This window comes from Pectinophora gossypiella, chromosome Z (genome assembly GCF_024362695.1).
Source record: "Pectinophora gossypiella chromosome Z, ilPecGoss1.1, whole genome shotgun sequence".
Classification (NCBI taxonomy): Eukaryota; Metazoa; Arthropoda; class Insecta; order Lepidoptera; family Gelechiidae; genus Pectinophora; species Pectinophora gossypiella.
In genome coordinates this window covers 27,722,833-27,743,241 of record NC_065433.1, presented here as the reverse complement: position 1 = coordinate 27,743,241, position 20,409 = coordinate 27,722,833, and the positions used below count along the sequence as shown (strand labels likewise).

Below are 20,409 nucleotides of genomic sequence, written 5' to 3'. Positions count from 1 at the left end.
TTCAAAATTTTCTAGATTATCTTTAGTTGCTGGAGATTTTAATGGTCACCACACAAATTGGTCTTCCAAATCAAATTCTAGGGGTAATCAGTTGTTTGATAGCTCATTGGAGAACGGGCTTGTGTCACTAAATGATTGTAACCCTACGAGAATTAGGTTAGTTAACGGGATTCTCCAACAAACATCGCCTGACATTACATTTGTCTCGACCGATATTGTGACATATTTTAAATGGTCTGTGCTAAATGAAAATCTAGGTAGTGATCACAGAATTATTAAATTTTTATTTCAGTATCATGATTACGTGCAATTATCTCCTAAGCGCAACTTCAAAAGAGCTGATTGGGATGCCTATGCTAAATGTATTGATAATGAGTTCTTAAACATAATGGATAACACAAGTGATGTCCAATGTATGTATGACTCTTTTATAGGGATCTTAAATTATTCAGCGGATAAAAACATTCCTAAAATTAAAGTATGTATGAGCCCCTTACAAAACTTTAAACCCAAACAATATTGGCGCCCTGAATTGTCCAAAATTGTTGCGGAAAGGCGACTTGCTCTAAAAGAATTTAGGCGTAACCCAACACCTTTAAATCTGAATAGACTTGAAAATAAAGTTAAGGCAGCTAAAACTGAAATTTGTAAAGCACGATCCAAAAGTTTTCATAAATTCTGTGATGGATTAGATGAAGCGACTTCCAGCTCAGATGTATGGAAACAAATGGCTTGGGTAAAAGGTCGCCATTATAATAGATGTTTTTCCCCAGTCGAAGAAAAAAATAAATTGCTATGTGACTTAGCGCCTGATACTGTGACTCCCCCACAACCACTTTTTAAATCATCTAACCCGTTATTGGAGGGTGATTTTTCTATTCAGGAGTTGCTTTGTTGCCTTAAAAAGAAGGACACTGCTCCCGGTGACGATGGCGTTACATATACTATGATGTATTATCTCCCTTTATCGGCCAAAATACATCTTCTGAAGTTATATAATCTTATATTTAAGCATTCTATTATACCGGAGCAATGGCGGAGTATACAAGTAGTTCCTATACCTAAGCCTGGAACTTCAGCTGTCTGCAAATTAAGACCTATATCTTTAATCTCATGCCTATGCAAACTCTTTCACTCAATGATAACTAAACGCTTAGAATGGTTTGTTGAAACCAATAAAATTCTAGCTCCGGTTACAGTAGGTTTTAGGAGGTGTCACTCTAGTTTGGATGCACTTACGCGGTTAGTTTCTTATGTACAAGTCGGTTTCTCTGAGAATATCCCCACCCTAGCCTGTTTTGTAGACATTGAGGGTGCCTATAATAATGTATTAATTGAAAAAGCTGTTGCTATACTTGATAGTTTATCTGTTGGTTCCACTATTTGTAAATACTTATGGTCTTTTTTAATTGAGCGGAAACTCAAAATTAAGTGTGAAAATGGTATTCAGGATCTTGTAAGATATACTAATAGGGGCTTAGCTCAAGGTGACCCCATGTCTCCCCTTATTTTTAATATAGTCACCCATGAAATCTGTAAAACTCTAAATGAGGTTATAGTAGCACAATATGCCGATGATTTTGTCCTGTATATTAAGAATAAATCTATTGATTACAGTGTGGTGAAAATTCAAAATTCGCTCAATGTGATGATTCAATTATTAGAAAAGGTTGGTTTGGATATTTCAGCACAAAAATCTAAAGTTTGTTTATTTTCTAGAGGCAGGAGACATTTTAATGTTACTATAAATGCTAAAAATATTCCGCTACAGTTGGTAGATAACTTCAAATACTTAGGTTTATGGTTGGATAAAAGTCTGCGTTTCGGTAAGCACATTAATGAAATATGTGAAAAGACATCCAAATTCCTGAACATTCTTAAAATTTTAGTAGGCCCTTCATGGGGGGTACACCCAAAGCACCTGCGAAGGTTGTACATTGCTTTGGTAAGGAGTCGTATGGATTATGGTTGTTTCCTATATCACCACAGTGCACAAAACCATGTCTCGAAATTAGATAGGATACAGAATCAGGCTCTGAGGGTCATTGGAGGGTTTATAAAAACAACCCCTATACACGTAATGGAAGCTGAACTTTGTATCCCGCCGTTATCTTTGAGAAGGCAGTATCTAGCATTAAAATATGGTCTAAAATGTCGTTCGTGGTCATATAACCCTACGGTCAAATTACTTTGTGAACTTGGAACTGCTTCTGAGAATAGGTATTGGCACAATAAAAAGAAGCCGCTGCTGCCATTTGTTTATAATCAAGTTAAGCATGAAAGGATATTTTCCTCTAATCCGTTGTTAATGTTTACTCTAAGTTTTTGGATGTCGAAGGCAAATATTATTGATGTTATTTTTACTAATTTAGACAGTGTACAGCGTTCTAAAAATTTGTATGAACTGAATTCCCTTAAATTCAATATAATTCAAGAAGTTAATTTTAAATATAGAGGATTTCATAGGATTTTTACAGATGCTTCTAAATCAAAGGATGGTATGGGAGCTGCCTTTTTTGATCAGAATACAAATTTTAGAACTCGCTACAAAATTACTAGCAATATGTGTATTATGTCTGCGGAGCTATTTGCTATTTCAGAGGCCATCTCCTATTCATATACCTTATCATCTAAAAGAATTGTTATTTTCACGGACAGTAAAAGTGCTTTGCAACATGTGGCTCGTTCCGCTATGGGCTACAGAGGTACAGCGCTTTCTTATAAAATATTAGATATGGTGTATGGTTTGCCTGTTGGGGTGACTCTGAGGTTGCAATGGGTTCCTTCTCATGTAGGCTTGAGCGGTAACGAGGAGGCTGACAATTTGGCAAAGTGCGCCTGTACTGATGGCAGTGAGGTATTTATAATCCCTGAATATTCTGATATTTTACATTCATATATAAAGTCATGGCGCTCCTCCTGGAAAGAGTATTTCGACGTAAGATCCAAGGAGAAGGGTGTCTGGTACAAGACTATTGCGTGTCAGCCTCCTCGAATACCATGGTTCGTCGATGTTAAGTTCGGGAGGAAACTTCTCAAAATTGCTTTTAGGTTAAGATCTGGGCACATTCCTTTAAAGAGCTTTGCTTACTTAATGAAAAAAACCTCTTCCCCAAACTGCGAAGTTTGTGGGAAGAGAGAAGATACGTACCATATCTTATATGAATGTACTCGGAATGCCTCACAAAGGCAGTTTTTATTTAAACATCTTAAAATTAGGAGTCAGAATAGTGATATAGGTGTCTTGGAGGCCTTTTTATCAGAACCTACGAGCAGAGAATCATATTTGATTTATGCTTTCATTCACAACAGCATCACATCTTAGGCTGTTGTGGGTGGAGGCATGAATTAAATATGATTTTTTAACAGTTTTAGTCAGTCTTGATCGATGGGGCTGGCATAACAAATTTTGTTAAAAGCCCTTAAGTAAAATAAAGACAAAAAAAAAAAAAAAAATTGACTCAACTATATCCCAGTTGGGTTAGTTAAGGTGAAATAAGTAACTACTTATTACGGAGGTTTCTGTTGGACCAACAAGATATGTGGTGAGCCTAAACATTACCGAAACTGATCTTAAAATCAGACTTCCGATCATTTACTCTTGCATCAGACAATCTGACGTGTCGTGTCTCATGTAAGCAGCTTGACATCGACCTTGGACATAAGAGGTGACAGATGACACGACGATCACGCTTCTGTGTCGCAACCGGCAGAGCAGGGGTTATCGGTAACTTGCGAAAGAGGATTAGTGCTACATGTGCTGATCATGTGGTAACGTAGGCAGGAGATCACGACGCTTTGTCATGGTCAGTGTCATGAAACTCTTGGAATGTCCAGTGATACTTTTCATATATTTTTAGAAGTCTACCTTTGTGGTTGGTTCTGTCTACTAGAATGATCATTTCAGACATTACTATGTCATTAAGCCGTTGGTCCCGGTTACTACTTTCTGATGTAGGTGAGTAGTCGTTACATGAGCCATATCAGTGGCCTTCGGCTCAATAATAACCTTGACACCAGGGTTGATGAGGCTGGTATTCCATCTCACAACCCACACGATAAGAAGAAGATTCCTATGTCCAATCTGGTCACACTACACATCCATATAAACTTTCGCCTCTCTGCCACATATACTCTTCTTTCACCCATCTCCTTTGTCGCCTAACACTCGGAACCATTCAGCACGACAGGTCTTATGGCCGTCTCGTGCTGGCTCTGGCTCTAAAACACACGCCTTTTATGGATTTGAATTCATTTTTGGATTATAAATCTAAATATTAAAAGGAGAAACTGACTGACTGACATATCAACGCACAGCCTAAACGGCAAAACGTAGGCACTTGAAATTTGGAAGGGACGTAGCTTAGGTACGGTAGAGGTGCACTAAGAAAGGAATTCCCGGAATTCCCACGGGAACGGGAATTAGCGGGAAAATCCTTTTGTATGAAAAATCTAAACCGCTTAAGTTAGACGCTTGAAATTTGGCATGCAGGTACCTTAGCTAACTTAAAGCTTAATTACAACAGGATATTGCAAAATTCCCACGGAAACGGGAGTTAGCGGGAAAAAACATTTGTATGAAAAAATCGAAACCGCGTAAGATAGATGTTTTCAATCTAGCATGCATGCATACCTTAGTTATATAAAGTTTTTATGGCTGTATTTTGAAAACTGGGAGTAAGCGGGGAAAAAAAATTGTATGAAAAAATCTAAACTGCATAAGTTAGATGCTTGAAATTTGATATGCACTCCCACACACACAAATATCTTTCTTCTATAACACGCCACGCGGACGAAGTCGCGGGCAAAAGCTAGTAATTGATGTCATGTGGTTTTGCCCGTTTAATGACAATAACCTCACCCCCTGTTAAATGGGACTGTGGGTGTGGAGCCGGTGTATACTGTCACGAGTACTAATAACACTTTGAAACCATACATATCACATTAACGTTTTTGACAAATTAAACCGTAAGTCTCATTAAATGTCGAATATATATATATATATAGATAGTGCGACAGGGTTTTTTTTTCTTTATTTTTAGAAAAACATGCCAGCTCCATCGATCCTTAACAAGTACTACAATCTATTATAACATATTTAAACAGAACAATTTAACTTATTTAGACTATTTTGAGGGGAGGCCTGTGCCCAGCAGTGGGACGTATATAGGCAGTTTATGTTATGTTTAGACTGAAAACTAGATCACAGAGCTTTCTTACGGAGTCCGAGGAAGGGTCTGCTAGAGGTGCTGGGTGCGACAGGGTTCTAAAGTGGGTACATGATATTGCTTATGACTGTACACCTCTGCCTACAGGCATAATGTTGTTATGTTCAATCATCATGAACGTATGTGCTCAGCTGCTTATCGCCAAAGACTGTATTCTGTCCAACACTATAGACTTTTGACCAATAACAAGTTAAATGGTTTTTAAGCCTGAGGACTAAGGTAGACTCTGGCTGATAAGCAAGCATCCCATGTTTTTGTTCACTGGCATTCCTGCAAGCACACAATGCTTCACAGAAAACCCCATACTAACAGCTTTCGTCACCACATTATTCGTTATCCAGAATACAGCATGAAACTGCTACCAATGCTGCCATCTGTATGTTTTCATGGGAACTACAACGCTTAGTATTCAGTCAGCCAGTGTTGCGGTGGCTAGCGATGTTACGACACGAAACTTCGTCAAGTGGCACACAGAGGTCGCTGCATTAAACCACCTTCTCCTAATGGGGTTGGCAGAGCCCCAAATAACGATAAGGCAACTTACAGCCACGTTAGATACGACGTCCTTAGAAGGGTATGATGTCACTACCGTAGTATCTCGCCCCACTGCGTTTTCTCTGTCTCTCTCTCTCTATTTAAGAGCTGCGCTCTTGTCGGTGGAGTAACCGCCATTCCTCTCTTCTTCCCGCCAAAACCTTCACCTCCCGATACGACACGACCTGCACCTTCTCTTTTATTTGTTTCATAAATGTTATCCTAGGTCTACCCCTTCCTCGCTTCCCTTCAATTTTTCCTTCTTCAACCTCGAAAAGCCGAGGTTACCAGACACAAAAGTTAAACAATGGAGTTTGGATTTTGAAGGGACTGTCGGCGTTACGACCATAATGTTTGTTATAAATGAATCGTGTCGTATCAGGTGGCCAATCACCTCTCTGTCTAGTTACTCTTTTTCAAACAAAACTAGAGTGAATAGGAATTTACTACATCTTACTAAGTAAGTAATATTATAAATGTGAAAGTATGCGGGAAACGCAAAAACTACTGAATGGATTTTAATGAAACTTTACAATAATGTAGCTTAGACATCAGAATAACATGCAAGCTTTAACAATTAAAAAAACGGAAATTCTTACCGCGGAAACCGAAATCCACACGGACAAATTCGCGGGCCGCCGCTAGTAAGCCATATTTTCACTTACCATCTGAGATTGCCTTAATGAAAAATTCAGCTCCTCGGCCGTCATGTTAGATAGAACACAAGGTTTTATGACATGCCCGGGTAGACAGGCAGTTGTAAGTAAAACAATGTAGCCACTCAGTTCATTTACCGGAGGTAGGTACATAGCTAGCAGTGACCGCCAAACCCGTGACCTCAGCATGTTTACCTTATCTCGCAATTGTCACTAACTACTTACTACCTGTAGGCAGTTCTTTAATCAGAGCAAATGAATTCCGAGCACACTCTAGCAGGTACATGGTGTACTAAGAGTGCATACCTACTATTAAAAATAATCTTTCAGCTCAACGAGATAACTGGCAGACCTAAGGTTGGTAAATAATGATGAATCGTATCATCATCCCCCTAGCATTATCCCGTTTCTTACAGGGTCCGCTTACCTAACCTGAAGATTTGACAGCTCCGGTTTTTACAGAAGCGACTGCCTGTCTGACCTTCCAACCCGCGAAAGGAAAACAAACCCAATACAGGTTAGGTCACATACCTCCGAAAATGCATTTTTCGAGAATGAGGGTTTCGCTGAGCACGTGATTATCATTTATGATCCAAACATGAATTCGAAAACAAATTCGGCTATCTTTGGTTTAGGCCTGTGCTGGTTTCGAACCTGCGACCTCAAAGTGAGAGAGGCGAGCGTTCTACCAACTGGAGTACCACAGCTCCAAATATGATGAACCGTATGATAATATTAAAACACTAAGCTGGAAGAGGCAGGGCATCGAGATAAATGGCGAGTGCATCTCTTACTTCCGATTTGCCGATAACATCGTGGTTGTAGCAGAATCGCTGCAAGAGTTACCGGGTGAGAGCCCTCAGCGCTCCCCATTTGTCCGGCCAAGTAGTTAATGCCATCCGCGGCAAATCTACAATAAGTCACCTCAAAAGAAAAGCTGCAAGAGCTACAGGGAATGATGTGCAGTCTAAATGGTGCTTCCCAACGAGTCGGTCTACGGATGAACCTTGACAAGAGGAAGGTCATGTTTAATGATCTCGTAGCTCCGAGGCCTGTCACCATTGGCATGCTTCTTGAAGAAGCCCACGTTCTTGAAGAATTACATCGGGCAGCTACTGTAGTTGGGTAAAGGCAACTTCGAGAAGAAAGTCGATAGAAAGACCCAGTTGGGCTGGGCAGCGTTCAGGAAGTTGCGCCATATATTTTTGTCCATGACCCACAAAGCCTCTTCGCAACCGTGTTCTGGAGTGGAGACCGCGTACGTATGTTAATTCCGTATGATAATAAAAAAACACCCTGTATAACGAATAGGTACTTCCGCTTCAGTTTCATTGATCGAGTCATTGACACCACAACACAGCTCACAACAAACCACTCGCGGCTGGTTTGCAACATGGAGGTACACTAATCCAAGATCATCACTAATTTAAGAGCCACGCTCTTGTCGGTGTAGCATTCTCCATTCTTGTCCAAGATATCCAAGATATCTACCTAAATATATCTATCTGATATTACAAAAGGGAAAGGTCACTGACCCACTCCCTGAATCATCACGAAATATCAGAAACTGCAAGTGGGTTTCCTTTTAGGACGTAGACCGGTGCTCATAAAGACAGGATATTGCCTAGGACCGTTAAAGGGGTGGCTAAGTTTGTATGGAACTTCTGTAGTTTTAATAGTAGGATTTCACGCGAATGAAGTCGCTAGTAATCGCTAGTAAATACATTAATTTAAGTGCTTATGTTGCCTTCATTAAATAATCTAGAGGAAAACAAGATTATCTTCGGCGATGCATTTCGCCTGACAAAACGAATACAATTAAAATTCCGACATGATCAATGTCTAATCAGAGCCTTGCGCCCGCGCACAATGTTTTCCTCCAAACTCGCAGTGCGTGGCGAGACGGCAACTCACGCGCTACATTTTATATTCTTATTTTTGAATATATATTTTTTACATAAATATATAAAATTAAAACAATAAACGAAATTTAAATAATATTCTGTGTTGTGAAGATAAAGCCAGTGTATTACTTTAACACAGTGAGTAGGTACGAGTACCTACCTATTGTTTCCTGTCTAAGGTAAGTATTTCTTGTATATCAAAAAACTATTTTAGCATCTTTATATTCTTTTTAATCAGATAGGTACGTAAATATAATTGTTGAATATTATAAAATGGAATTAACTTTATTTACTTATATTTTTATTATTGAACATAGGGTACTTATATTGAGTGATTTTAACATTTTAACGCTGGTTATTGTAAACCTTCCTGTGCTGCCTTAGGCAGAACACAATACAGTTTAGTTGTGTAAATGTAGTAATTATATTTTCAAATTCATTGTAGGACTTTTGTGAAACATGTGAAGGCTAGCTAACAGTAGCCAAGTTGCAAACGATTACGAAAAGCGTGTAAAATGACAATGACATACGGCGATATGACTATCGCACACATTTTATTCTTTGAGAGCCCTCAGCGCTCTCCATTTGTCCGATCAAGACTGATGCCATCTGACCCAAACTATAACAAGCCACGTCAAAAAAAAACTAGTTTGGCTAAGGAAAACCCCGGACACTTCATACAAACAACCTCGTTTTGCACAGACACTACACATTGACATTATCGTACACGCGCATCTGTGTGTAACGTCTAATACCATCATCATCAATTTAAGAGCCACGCTCTTGTCGGTGCAGCATTTTCCATGCTACTTTTTTAGGGAAAAATAAGGCAGTGATTTCCCTCTTGCCTTCCGCTCCGCAGTACTCTGTCTGACGCAAGTGGGATGGCGCCCAGAGTAGTCTATATTACAAAGCCATACTCGGACTCCTTTCCTCCGCCTCTGAATAGTACTCACAGTTACTGCTGCCCTCTGTCAGGTTCCAGGTTATCTAGTCCCTGTGTATCTTAGCCTCTGCAACCGTTGAGGTCTTTACCCATATCCCTGGGCAAGGGTTCTACGTTATACCCCGTAGGTCTGGGTCCCTATTTGAACTCAGCCACCATCTCACTCCGGCCTTCTGAAGTACGAGGCGCCCACCCCCGCGGCAAGGACGCGTCGAACAGGAATTGCCCCAGTGGAGGGCAGACAAGATGACTCTGTCCCCTCTGCGGCCGGGTTAATGGTCTTTATGGAACCAAGACCAAAGGAAAATCGAATACCATACGATTCAAGTTTAAACTATGTTCGAGGGAAGGTGAGGTAAACCTAGCTCAGACGCGGGTGGGGAGCGGAGAGTTACCGTTCTATACGTATTATTCCTTATTCTATGGCTAAGGCTCCATGATACGAAATCTGAGGTTCAGGCTTCGGTTCCCGGTCAAGGCAATTTAGGGAACGAACTTTAGGGATGGTTATCATTGTGTTCGTGTACAAAGAGCAGTGACAAGTCACGTGTATGTACAATAACTACGTACATGAGTGCAATATGCGTTGTAAATATAGCTGAGATTACTGTCATTACGTACTCTATTAGATGACGCGAAACTCTCGATTTAATACATCGAGCACAGAAGCGTAGGACTACAGTTTTTATAGCACCCGTTTGTGCTCAGAGAAACACACAAAGAGAAAATTATATCTAAAAGTTTTGACTCTGACGCGACTTGAACCCGCGACTCTAGTCAAGCTGGGAGGAGCGTGTTAACACGCTTCCTCGGTGTGATTTGTATTTCTCTTTGACTAGGTACTTAGATAGATACGCGGTTGTGTGCAATTGCGTTCCCGTATCCCCGCCACATGGCGGCAAGGAGGAACACTGTTGGGTTTTAATGGGTATACCGGGTGGCGACGTCGTCCCCCCGGGCGGCGTGGTATGCGTAACGCATTTCCCAACGTTAAAAATCTAGATAGATAGAGGAAAACTAGTACTTAGATAGATAGAGGAGGATTTTTAAATTGTAGGTATTTAGGTCACAATAGATCTGACAAGGTCGCAGTGATCTCGCGGGCTGTATCAGTTCATCCCTCACAATTCTCAAATAACAGGTAGATAAAAAAATACTTAAATTTTAATTGTCTGACTTGCACTGACATTACCAGCAGCAGCTTGTGTCCCTAGCTTCTTTGATAGTAAACGCCTTAAACTCGGATGAGTGCAACGTAAACAAAATTGACCGAAAATACCTACCTATATCTGATGCAGAAGTGCGGGCGAATAAAAGACACAGCGCGTATACCTACATCGGCATAATCGTGAAAACCATAAAATCGTAAACACTCATAAATTATTCTATATATTTATTTAACGACCTCTCATTTACTTATAACGATTTCAATATACTTTTTAAATACATTACTATAATGTTAACCATATAACAGTAAACGATATATTGTCCATATCAGCAATTAGTCTTCAAGACCGATGTTATGTAATTAACGTAATTTAATTACTCCAAAGAGTAAGTATTCTACTTCAAGAGTTCAAGTATCCAGTAGTCTAGTGGTTGAGCGTTGTGCTTACGATCCGGAGGTCCCAGCTTCAAATCCCTGTGGACAACACACAAAAATCACTTTGTGATTACTACACAAACTAGGGAGTTTGGTTAGGGCATTGCAGGCTGATCACCAGATTGTCGTTGGTCGCTGTTACTACTTACTGATGTAAGTACGCAGTCGTTACATGAGTCATGTCAGGGGCCTATGGCAGCTCAATAATAACCCTGACACCGGGGTTGATGGGATTGGTAATCCACCTCACAACCCACACGATAGAAGAATGGCACTTACGTGAACGCAAAACGTTCACTTCTGTCTGTAGCACACGATCCTTTACAGAGCGCACGCGCCACAAAAGGTTCGCGACATTCTTTTGTTTACAGAACTGTCAAATAATTGCAAGGTCGTTACAAGTACATCAGCTAAACAATCGAAATAAGTAATTTAACTATTTACTTACCTTGTAGATAATCTAATCTAAAGAGCACAGAAGTATCAACTTTGTCACTGACACGGTATTCTCAACAATTTGACATTACTAAATATATAAATAAACGTAGAGAGTTTATCTTTATATCTCGGTGAGACTTAATATTAGTCTATATTAATGTTTTTATAGTTATAAAAATGTGCTAACGTCCGCTGATAAGCGGCTTGCTGTCCCATTCATGTCTGTCGTATTCATGGTTCTACATAACAAACATAACATAAACAGCCTACCTATATACGTCCCACTGCTGGGCACAGGCCTCCCCTCAATCAACCGGAGGGGGAATGGAGCATACTCCACCACGCTGCTCCAATGCGGGTTGGTGGAGGTGTTTTTATGGCTAATAGCCGGGACCAACGGCTTAACGTGCCTTCCGTAGCACGGAATCATCTTACTTCTTTTCTTTCTTCTTTCATGGTTCTATATTTTTTAAAGTATCTCCCTTCTACCTACCGACCTCACCCCCTCTGGGTCTTACTCTAGAGTAAGAGGGAGAGTGCGCAGACTTTGTCTCGCTCTCACATACGCGTTAGGCGGCAAGAATGTAATTTTTGTTGGAAGTGTCCAGGGTTTGCTGCTTTGGTCAACCATAACCAACATACAAGCCGCAAATAAACTATACACAACGACCTCCGTGGTCCAGTGGTTGAGCGTTGTGCTCATCACAAAAATGACTTTGTGATCATGTTTGGTTAGGACGTTACAGGCTGATCACATGATTGTCCGAAAGTAAGATGATGATGATGACGTTAAGCCGTTGGTCCCGGTTGGTTCCTGTACCTACTGAAAATATTGAAACTATCATACAAAATCTTTAACACAATCCATTTCCCAAGGAAACTTCATAGGAGCTTCTAAACTAGACAATTAAGAAAAACATAATAAGTAAAACTGCCTATACTTACATTAATCACTATTAATGTGACAAGGCTGGGTCAAATATATTAAAATATTATTTTTAACGTCTACAACGACTTTAAAGGTTCCTTTATAATGTGTGTATAATGACCGGAACTGCTTAAAGATAGCCACGAAACCTTTAGCAACATTAGAGATACTGCATGGTTATCTAAATCGACGCATAATGTATAAATAAATAGAAAGAAATATTTATATGAAGCAACTACCCATATAGCAGCGAGCCAACCGACTAAGAAACTGAGTCGATGACCATAGGGCGGCGCCATTTATCTCTACAATGTCCATTGATCATTCATTAGGTACACAAAATCTATCTCAGTTCGTATCATTTACATAATGTATTACTGTGAGGATGCTTAAGGAGTATAATAATATTAATGCTGGAATTGATGTGGACATATTTCATGACAAGTTTCACAGTTTCAGGTCTAAAATTATTCGACAATTTTTGAGTTAATATTTTAACTCTACCACCAAAGTTTATTTGTATGTTTTGATTTAGTTTAGTTTAATTAAGTTTAATTACCTTTCTGCTACTGTTAAATTTGTAAATTTGTTTATGCATTGTGAGTGCTATGTACACCGTTATTGTTACACATATCAGTCAGAATACCTACTTAAGTTATGGAATAAGCTCAATATGTGTGATGTGGTTGTACTTTTTTAAATAAATAAAATAAAATAATGAATCATTACACTGGAGTTGACTTGCATTGTATTCATCTATTTACGCAGTTGTGCGTTCATATACCTACGAAAAATATAAGTAATTTATTACACAAACTCATACTTAACTCTGAGGAATGGTATTCAACTATTCACTATGCAGAAACAAAGCTATAGTGCTGGTTAATATTTAAGGCAATTACTTAGATAAGTAAGTATTTACTTGCCTAATTAACTTGAATGCTGGAGGAAGCACTGGAGAGAGTCCTGGAAGAAATGGAAGGAGGCATTTGTCCAGCAGTGGGACCTAGATAAGATAAGAATTGACTTGAATATCATAAGAAAAAACTGATGTTTCCAAGGTCACCATCAATTTTCTACCGCTTCAAATACCAACAAAAATGTTTCACCTGGAACTTAGCTGATGCTCCGTCAATACATGGCCAGTCACTTGTGAATGATTCCTGACGCTGTAGAGCATCAACACCCGTATTCTAAGATCGAACAACTCCTGAACTCGAACATTCCTGGAGTCCGCCCTCAGTCAAAGGGAATTAAAGGAAAACTTCGAACTCAGCTCAAATTGAATTTATAACTTAAAATTAAATTTGGTGTAAGCTGGATTCCAGCAGACCACTTTTAAAGAGCATTGTTTTAGACTATGACCTACGGCTAGGGAATGCAATCCCAACTCGAGATCGCAAATTCCAGATCCCACGGGATTGGAAATGTCAATCCCGCGAGATCCCGAAATTGTCGAGATCTCGTCAAGTTCATAAAAAAAAGTAAAGTTAGGATGGCTGAAAACGGTGAAAACCGCTTGTTTGTGATAGTGAGGTTAGTTAAAGCATAATATTTTTTGAAAGAGAACAAAGCCCTTTATTATTCGATATTACTAACTAAATAATTAAGTTTTCTTTGGAAATCAGCATAATTCGCCCAAACCCGACCATCTCGAACGGGATCTCGTCATATTTGGCTTTGGGATTGATCTCGAACCCCGCACGGCGTAACTAACGTGCTAAGCCCGTTCGAACTATTCGCCTCGCTAAGTGAGTGGCCTTATGGGTGTCCAGCCATATAGTGAACTCGAGAATAAAAAGGTCTTATGGGAATGTAACGACCTCTAGCACGGCTTTGACCTCTGCTGGAGAATGATTGGACCCCAAACTTTACTATTATTACATTATAATAATTAAAAGATCATGACCAAACTGATTTTAAACTTTATAACTTGATCAACTTGATGACCGTGACCTCATTTATTTTAGAATAATAGACTGGATAATGGTATCTACCGTGTAAATTGTGCTTTATAAATGATCATTAGCAAAATTTAACCTTTTCCAGTTGAAAGTCACCCGCTGTTCAGTATAAAATGACGCACGCAGACTCACGAGCAATTACTTGCCTTTATTGTATGGAAAAATTGTCCAATATGTTAAAATATATGGTGGGCAATAATAAAATTCACACGTGAATAAATAAAATTTCGCAATTGTGGAGAATATTGGCAATACCTGCGCAGACGCCGAGGTCGGCGGAGGCGGGCGATATGGAGTGCGTGCGCCGTAATCGTGACACTTCTTATCTTAAACGTACTCAATCCTTAATCTTTTATTGCATTTCGTCGAGACAATATACTTAACACTTGTATTGTGTCCTTTGTGCTAAATAAAGTGTTTGTCAATTTATCTGCATAAATTGATGTCACAGACAGACACTAGGCCTGGCCTGGTGGTGAACACAACTACAAATCACTAGAAGACGATATACTTACAACGAAATGTTCCAAAGTCCTCCATTTCATTATACTTACTTAGGTAATAGAGAGAACAGTGGTAGTTTATTTGGAAGACGCTTAACTCTTATTTTGAGGTCGCAGGTTCGTATCCACGCGCCTAAACTAATGATTTTCGAAATTGTTTTCGGATTCATGTTTGAATACGAAAACATTGCACCCCACATGCTTACACGAGAAATGAGTTTCGGATGTATGTGACCTAACAGGGGCTTGAAGAGTCATTGTTGATAGATTATGATGATGATGATGACAGATAAGGGATAAGGGCAACTATCCTTGAATTTTTTTATTATTATTCTCCCTTCCTTTCTTTTCTTTTATATGCGTTTTATCTTTTATAGCTCTGTAATAGATAAATATTCACATTTATCCTTTTAATGCAATTTTGTAATAAAGTTTCTCATTCATATCATTATTTATTTCAGGTGATAAAATGTTTTATATAAGGAGCGTCTACTCAGATGTATTTAGTACTCAAGATTAAGAGAGAACAAACACAATTGACACTATTTCGATACAAATGGATAATAAATAAATAAGAAGTAGAACAATAAGTAAATAAAGGAATCAAGATGGTGCAGAAAGTACTGCCAAAGATGACCCACAGCCAGCAACAACCACAGAAAGAGGACGTTTTCTCCAAATTGATAGGAGATTTCGGCCGATGGCAGCTGCTAGTATTCTGTACAGTGTTCCTGATCAAGCTGCCCACAGGATGGGTGCAGATGGCGATCGTCTTCCTGACTCCAAGACCTGTGTTCTGGTGTGTGCAGTTTGCTAACTCTTCGGCAATCGGTGCAAATTCCACGTGTTACGACGACTGCCTGCGGTATGACTATGACACGTCTCCCATGGAAAGTACCGTCGTGTCCGAGTGGGGGCTGATCTGCGACAGGGCCTGGCTCGCCAGCTTCACGCAGACCATCCTGCAGCTTGGAGTGCTGGTCGGCAGTGTCATATTCGGATTCCTAGCTGACAGGTAAGCGTGTTATTATTAAAGATAAGATGACTTTTTTACTTTAATTTCAAAAAAACCTGTTACACGAGTAAGTCCGATTGGAATCGTCAAGACGTTTTGCTCATGATAAAGCGGTTCTGGTAAGGACGATATAAATAAGTTTGTTGAGTTTCTTGCGCTGCATGCCCATGTTGACCCGTGCCCGTTTTACAACCTGGTTGCACCACAGGGATATATTGCCCCGGTTGTTCTATGGTTTCTTGTCATTGTTTATAACACCTTAAGACATGTAGATTCAAACAAAATTGACCTTCAATAAACTTATCTATGATAGTTGCGATGAATAAATGATTTTATAAATGATAAATGAATAAATAGGTAAACAAGATAATAGAGTGAAATGTGGTTTGGTGGTTGACTAGACCATCTCCTGGTTAGTTTACGGTTCTTGCGTGGCCAAATAGAATATGCTGTCTATCCAAAAACTTACATTTAGTATTCAAAATAAGTATTTACCTACCTATTCACCTAGTTGTTTAGGGTATTCGCACAAATACATAACTATTTACTTCCATTTCCATTCTCTTCCCAACAGCATGTCGAATGACAAATAATTTCCTGTAACATTTTCTCAGGTTCAAGGCAAAACATGCAAAAAATAAAACTTGTTTAGCACTAATAAAACCTACCAGAAGGTTTTAATACGTCCACTTGAGATCTAGAAAAAAACTTGATTCTGTCCTTTCTATTAAATTGGTTTAGTAACAAAATTGACAGAAACGTAAAAACTGAGTGTGTCGTGCCTAGTCTAAGGGGTACACTGGCATGAGTCTATAATAAAAATATTAATGTTTTATTAATTGCATAAAAATTCATGATATTACGTCATTACCTTCGTATTTAAATTAAACTTTGAAGAACATTTCGATCTTGGTTAGGTGATTACTGTAGCCCTAAAAAGAAAACTCAAAAGCGCACACTTCGGCTCAAGGCGTCATCTACGAAAGTTATGTACCTATGAAGCGAAATGAGTCGATAGCGATAGACACAAACAGGGAACTCACCACGCCGCCTCCACCTCTGTTTCCAGATATGGTCGCAAGCACACGTTCCTCCTGGCTGTGGTGTCCCTCATCTGCCTCGGTCTGGGCGTGCCGTTCTCCCCAGACTACGTGACCTTCACCGTGCTGCGGTTCTTCCTCGGAGTCGCCACCGCCGGCACCATGGTTGTCTCCTTCGTCATCGTCATGGAGGCTATAGGACCCAGGTATATGTTTTGGATTAGTTTCCTTAGTTTAGTTAGTCTTAGGCCACATCGTTACTCACCAACTGGTGAAACCTTGATCAAACGCGACTCTCACCATGTCTCGTTATCGTGTTTTGATCAGGTCCGGTTTGTTACAGAAACGATTACCTATCTGCCGTCCAACCCGCGAAGGAGAAACCAGCCCAATTCAAGTCAGGTCACGTGTCACATGAGCTGAATACGTGATAATCATTTGAGATCTAAACATGAATTCGACATTATCATTTTCTGGGCACAATATCATCTGAACGGAAAATTTACTCTCCCCAAAGTAGTGCAAATAAACGTCTATTGCCATGTTAAGCTTCATCCTTCACTACATGACCTGTGATTGGCTCTTCGGATTGGAAGGCCAGATTGTCAGTGACCACCTCCCATGAAACGTTCACCATGTACGCTATCTTCCTATTTCCACGTTCCAGATACCGCGAATTATTCGGATGTTTTTTCCACCTGCCATTTATAATGGGCCACCTGCTGGTCCCACTAGTGGCGTTCTACTGGCGCTCGTGGGATAGCTTCCTGCTGGTGCTTGGCGTCTCCAACGTGCTCTTCCTCGGCTACTTCTTCGTGCTGGTCGAGTCTCCGCGGTGGCTACTCAGCGTCCACCGCGTTGAAGAAGCCGCCAACATCGTTACTACTGCTGCAAACATGTAAGTACAACATTTCTTCGGCGGTTTCGACCAGTGGACCTATCTGATCATCGTATAATCAGTACACTAAAAGCTTATAAGCATCCACTTGCCTTTTAGTGCCCTACTATTTCTGTACTCAGACCAAACCTGTACCTTTAACTATAAGTGCAGACCAGGTATGATAGGTACTTACGTTAGAGCACTCACTGATAAGTCTAGTAAAATGCGTATTCTTTGCCCGTTCGCTGGCGCAAACGCTACGTCGAATTCCCATAAGCGAATATAACGTTTTCCTAGTTCATGTCAATCCCATAGGTAGGTACATATTCCTTCCCTTCTAAGGCGTTAATGAAAGCAAAAATCATCATTTAGTTTTTGGGTCCTTAAGAATAACCTATCTATTTCTATTCCAGGAACAAGCTACCTACAGTGAACATCCACGAGACCTTATCAAAACTAGCTCTAGACTCGAGAACAGTCGACCAGCCGCGGCTGAACTACTGGGCGCTACTGCGGCCCGAGCTGCGCGTGCGCACCGCCTGCTCCGTGGTCCTCTGGCTGGTCACCGGACACACCTACTTCGGCTTCAACCAGTACATCGGTCAGACCAGCCCGGATCCCTTCCTCAGCGTCGCTGTCACCGCTCTCGTCCAGGTATAATCACGCCAAGTTTTATCCCATTTATTACCCGGCCGGCTGTACTGCAGGTAACAACTGTATTGTCCATAAGCTAAGCTAGTGAATTATATTTTGAAGTACTCTAGCAGCAAACGAACGAGGGTATTGCAACGTAACGTGGTATGAGCGTTAGGCTCACGATCTGGAGGTCCGGGTTTGATTCCCGATGGGGACATTGTCGAAATCACTTTGTGAGACTGTCCTTTGTTTGGTAAGGACTTTTCAGGCTTGAATCACCTGATTGTCCGAAAAAGTAAGATGATTCCGTGCATCGGAGGGCACGTTAAGCCGTTGGTCCCGGCTATTAGCCGTTAAAACACCTCCACCAACCTGCATTGGAGCAGCGTGGTGGAGTATCCTCCATACCCCCTCCGGTTGATTGAGGGGAGGCCTGTGCCCAGCAGTGGGACGTATATAGGCTGTTTATTATTATTTCTGAGCGATACTTATTTTTAAAGTATTAAAAAAATATATGTCATATTTTATCTTTTTTAAATATTATTTATGCTGTGCGAGGGCTTTGTACTTATGCGAATGACCTTAAATATAATTAAGTACTTATCTTAAAAATCAAACATATACACACCACTTATATATAACTATAGGTGGGTAAACAGACACTGACGATTTGTCATGGGTAGAGCCATCCGTGGTATTAATCCCGCATCCGACAGCTGGGCTGCTGTGTAACGACGTACCTATGTCTACATAAATATAAATTACATAATATTTCGTCCTACTGCCAGCGCAGAAAAAACTCAAACAAAAATGCGCCCGCGACCCCTAACGGGTATGGGTAGGTAGAGTCACCATAGTTACCCTACGATGCTGTAGGTTTTTCACTTCGCACAATCAGAACCAATAGGCTGGCCACCTCAGCTATGTGAAGCTGTCTCAAGAACTTTATTTTTATTCTGTACTTTAATCATTTTTTGTGATAATAAATTAATTTTTTATTTTATTTTTTAAAAGAACTTCGAGAGCTCACAAACAGGCTTTGAATCTTATCAAGGAAATTGGTCTGGAGGCGGATTTTTGGCCACAATAAATCTGAAAAGTTCGCAATCGTCATTCTGGCTGCTTCAACAAATTAATACCACCTCGTTACCGTAATTGCAGGTGCCAGCAAACTTCCTGGCAATATGGATGGTGAGGCAGCTGGGGCGGAAGATCACCGCTATGTCCAGCCTGCTGATCTGCGGTGCGAGCATCGTAGCACTGGGCGTTGTGCCCCAGCTGGCCTGGCTCACGCAGACCCTCGCTGCCATCGGCAACGGCTTTGCCTCCGTTGCAGCCACCTGCATCTACATCTACTCCTCAGAACTCTTCCCTACCGTCGTCAGGAACATGGGCGTAGGCGTCTCCTCCACTGCGATGAGGGTAGGCTCCATGATAGCCCCGTTCGTCGCCAGTTTAAGCAGCACGGCGTACTGGCTACCTACTGCCATATTTGGGGTGACTCCAATTCTAGCTGGACTAGTCGTGGTGCTACTGCCTGAGACTAAAGGTCGAAAGCTGCCGGACAGTATTGAAGAAGTTAGAGAAGAAAAAGATATGAAACAAGTCATGAAGTAGGATAGGTACTCGAAAGGTATTAATTGATTTAATATTTTAGTTAAAATTACTATTTAATGAGTAATATCATTAAGTACTGAGATATTAATATGCTAGGCACCATATTATGCAATGTTACTCTATAAATTAAGGTAAGTATTTGTGAGAAGAATCAATTAGCGGTGGATAGATGAACACTAAAACAGGAGAGGGAAATAGGTAATTATGATGATAATAAGGGTTACTGTGTTTTTAGTGATTAAGTTTCAAGTCGGTAGGTACAAACATAATCTATTTTTTCACTGGTCAAACAAAACGTTACCTACTCAGTCGACCTTGTTTTTAATATATTCATAATTAAATATACTATTGGTTAGTAGGAATGTAACTCCGTAAAAGTGACAAAATATCTAATGGAAATTGATTTTAAGTAAAGTTTTGAAACAATATTCACAGTGGGCAATATAATTAAAACACATATTTTAATAAATATTATGTATGCTATTTTAATAACTAAATTACAACAACGAAAATGATT

At 40.1% G+C, this 20,409-nt stretch overlaps 1 protein-coding gene across 2 annotated transcripts; it reads left to right on the top strand.

Annotated features, from left to right (window-relative positions):
- The first annotated feature begins 8,322 nt into the window (after nucleotides 1-8,322).
- Nucleotides 8,323-20,389, top strand: LOC126380335 (organic cation transporter protein-like). Of its 2 annotated transcripts, none has more exons than XM_050029686.1 (6): nucleotides 8,323-8,501; nucleotides 15,166-15,719; nucleotides 16,789-16,965; nucleotides 17,427-17,657; nucleotides 18,053-18,293; nucleotides 19,437-20,389. In XM_050029686.1, the coding sequence occupies exons 2-6, from the start codon at nucleotides 15,313-15,315 to the stop codon at nucleotides 19,890-19,892; spliced, it is 1,512 nt and encodes a 503-aa protein (XP_049885643.1). In that variant the 5' UTR covers nucleotides 8,323-8,501; nucleotides 15,166-15,312; the 3' UTR covers nucleotides 19,893-20,389. The 2 variants fall into 2 exon arrangements, with proteins under 2 accessions (XP_049885643.1, XP_049885644.1); XM_050029687.1 differs by lacking the exon at nucleotides 8,323-8,501 and adding an exon at nucleotides 14,474-14,534.
- The last annotated feature ends 20 nt before the right edge of the window (nucleotides 20,390-20,409 follow it).

Bases quoted from the DNA above. Each gene is read 5' to 3' on its own strand.
- LOC126380335 (XM_050029686.1), top strand. From the start codon at position 15,313: ATGGTGCAGAAAGTACTGCCAAAGATGACCCACAGCCAGCAACAACCA. The intron at 17,658-18,052 runs GTAAGTACAACA...TTTCTATTCCAG, and splicing joins GTTACTACTGCTGCAAACAT to GAACAAGCTACCTACAGTGA. The intron at 18,294-19,436 runs GTATAATCACGC...CCGTAATTGCAG, and splicing joins CTGTCACCGCTCTCGTCCAG to GTGCCAGCAAACTTCCTGGC.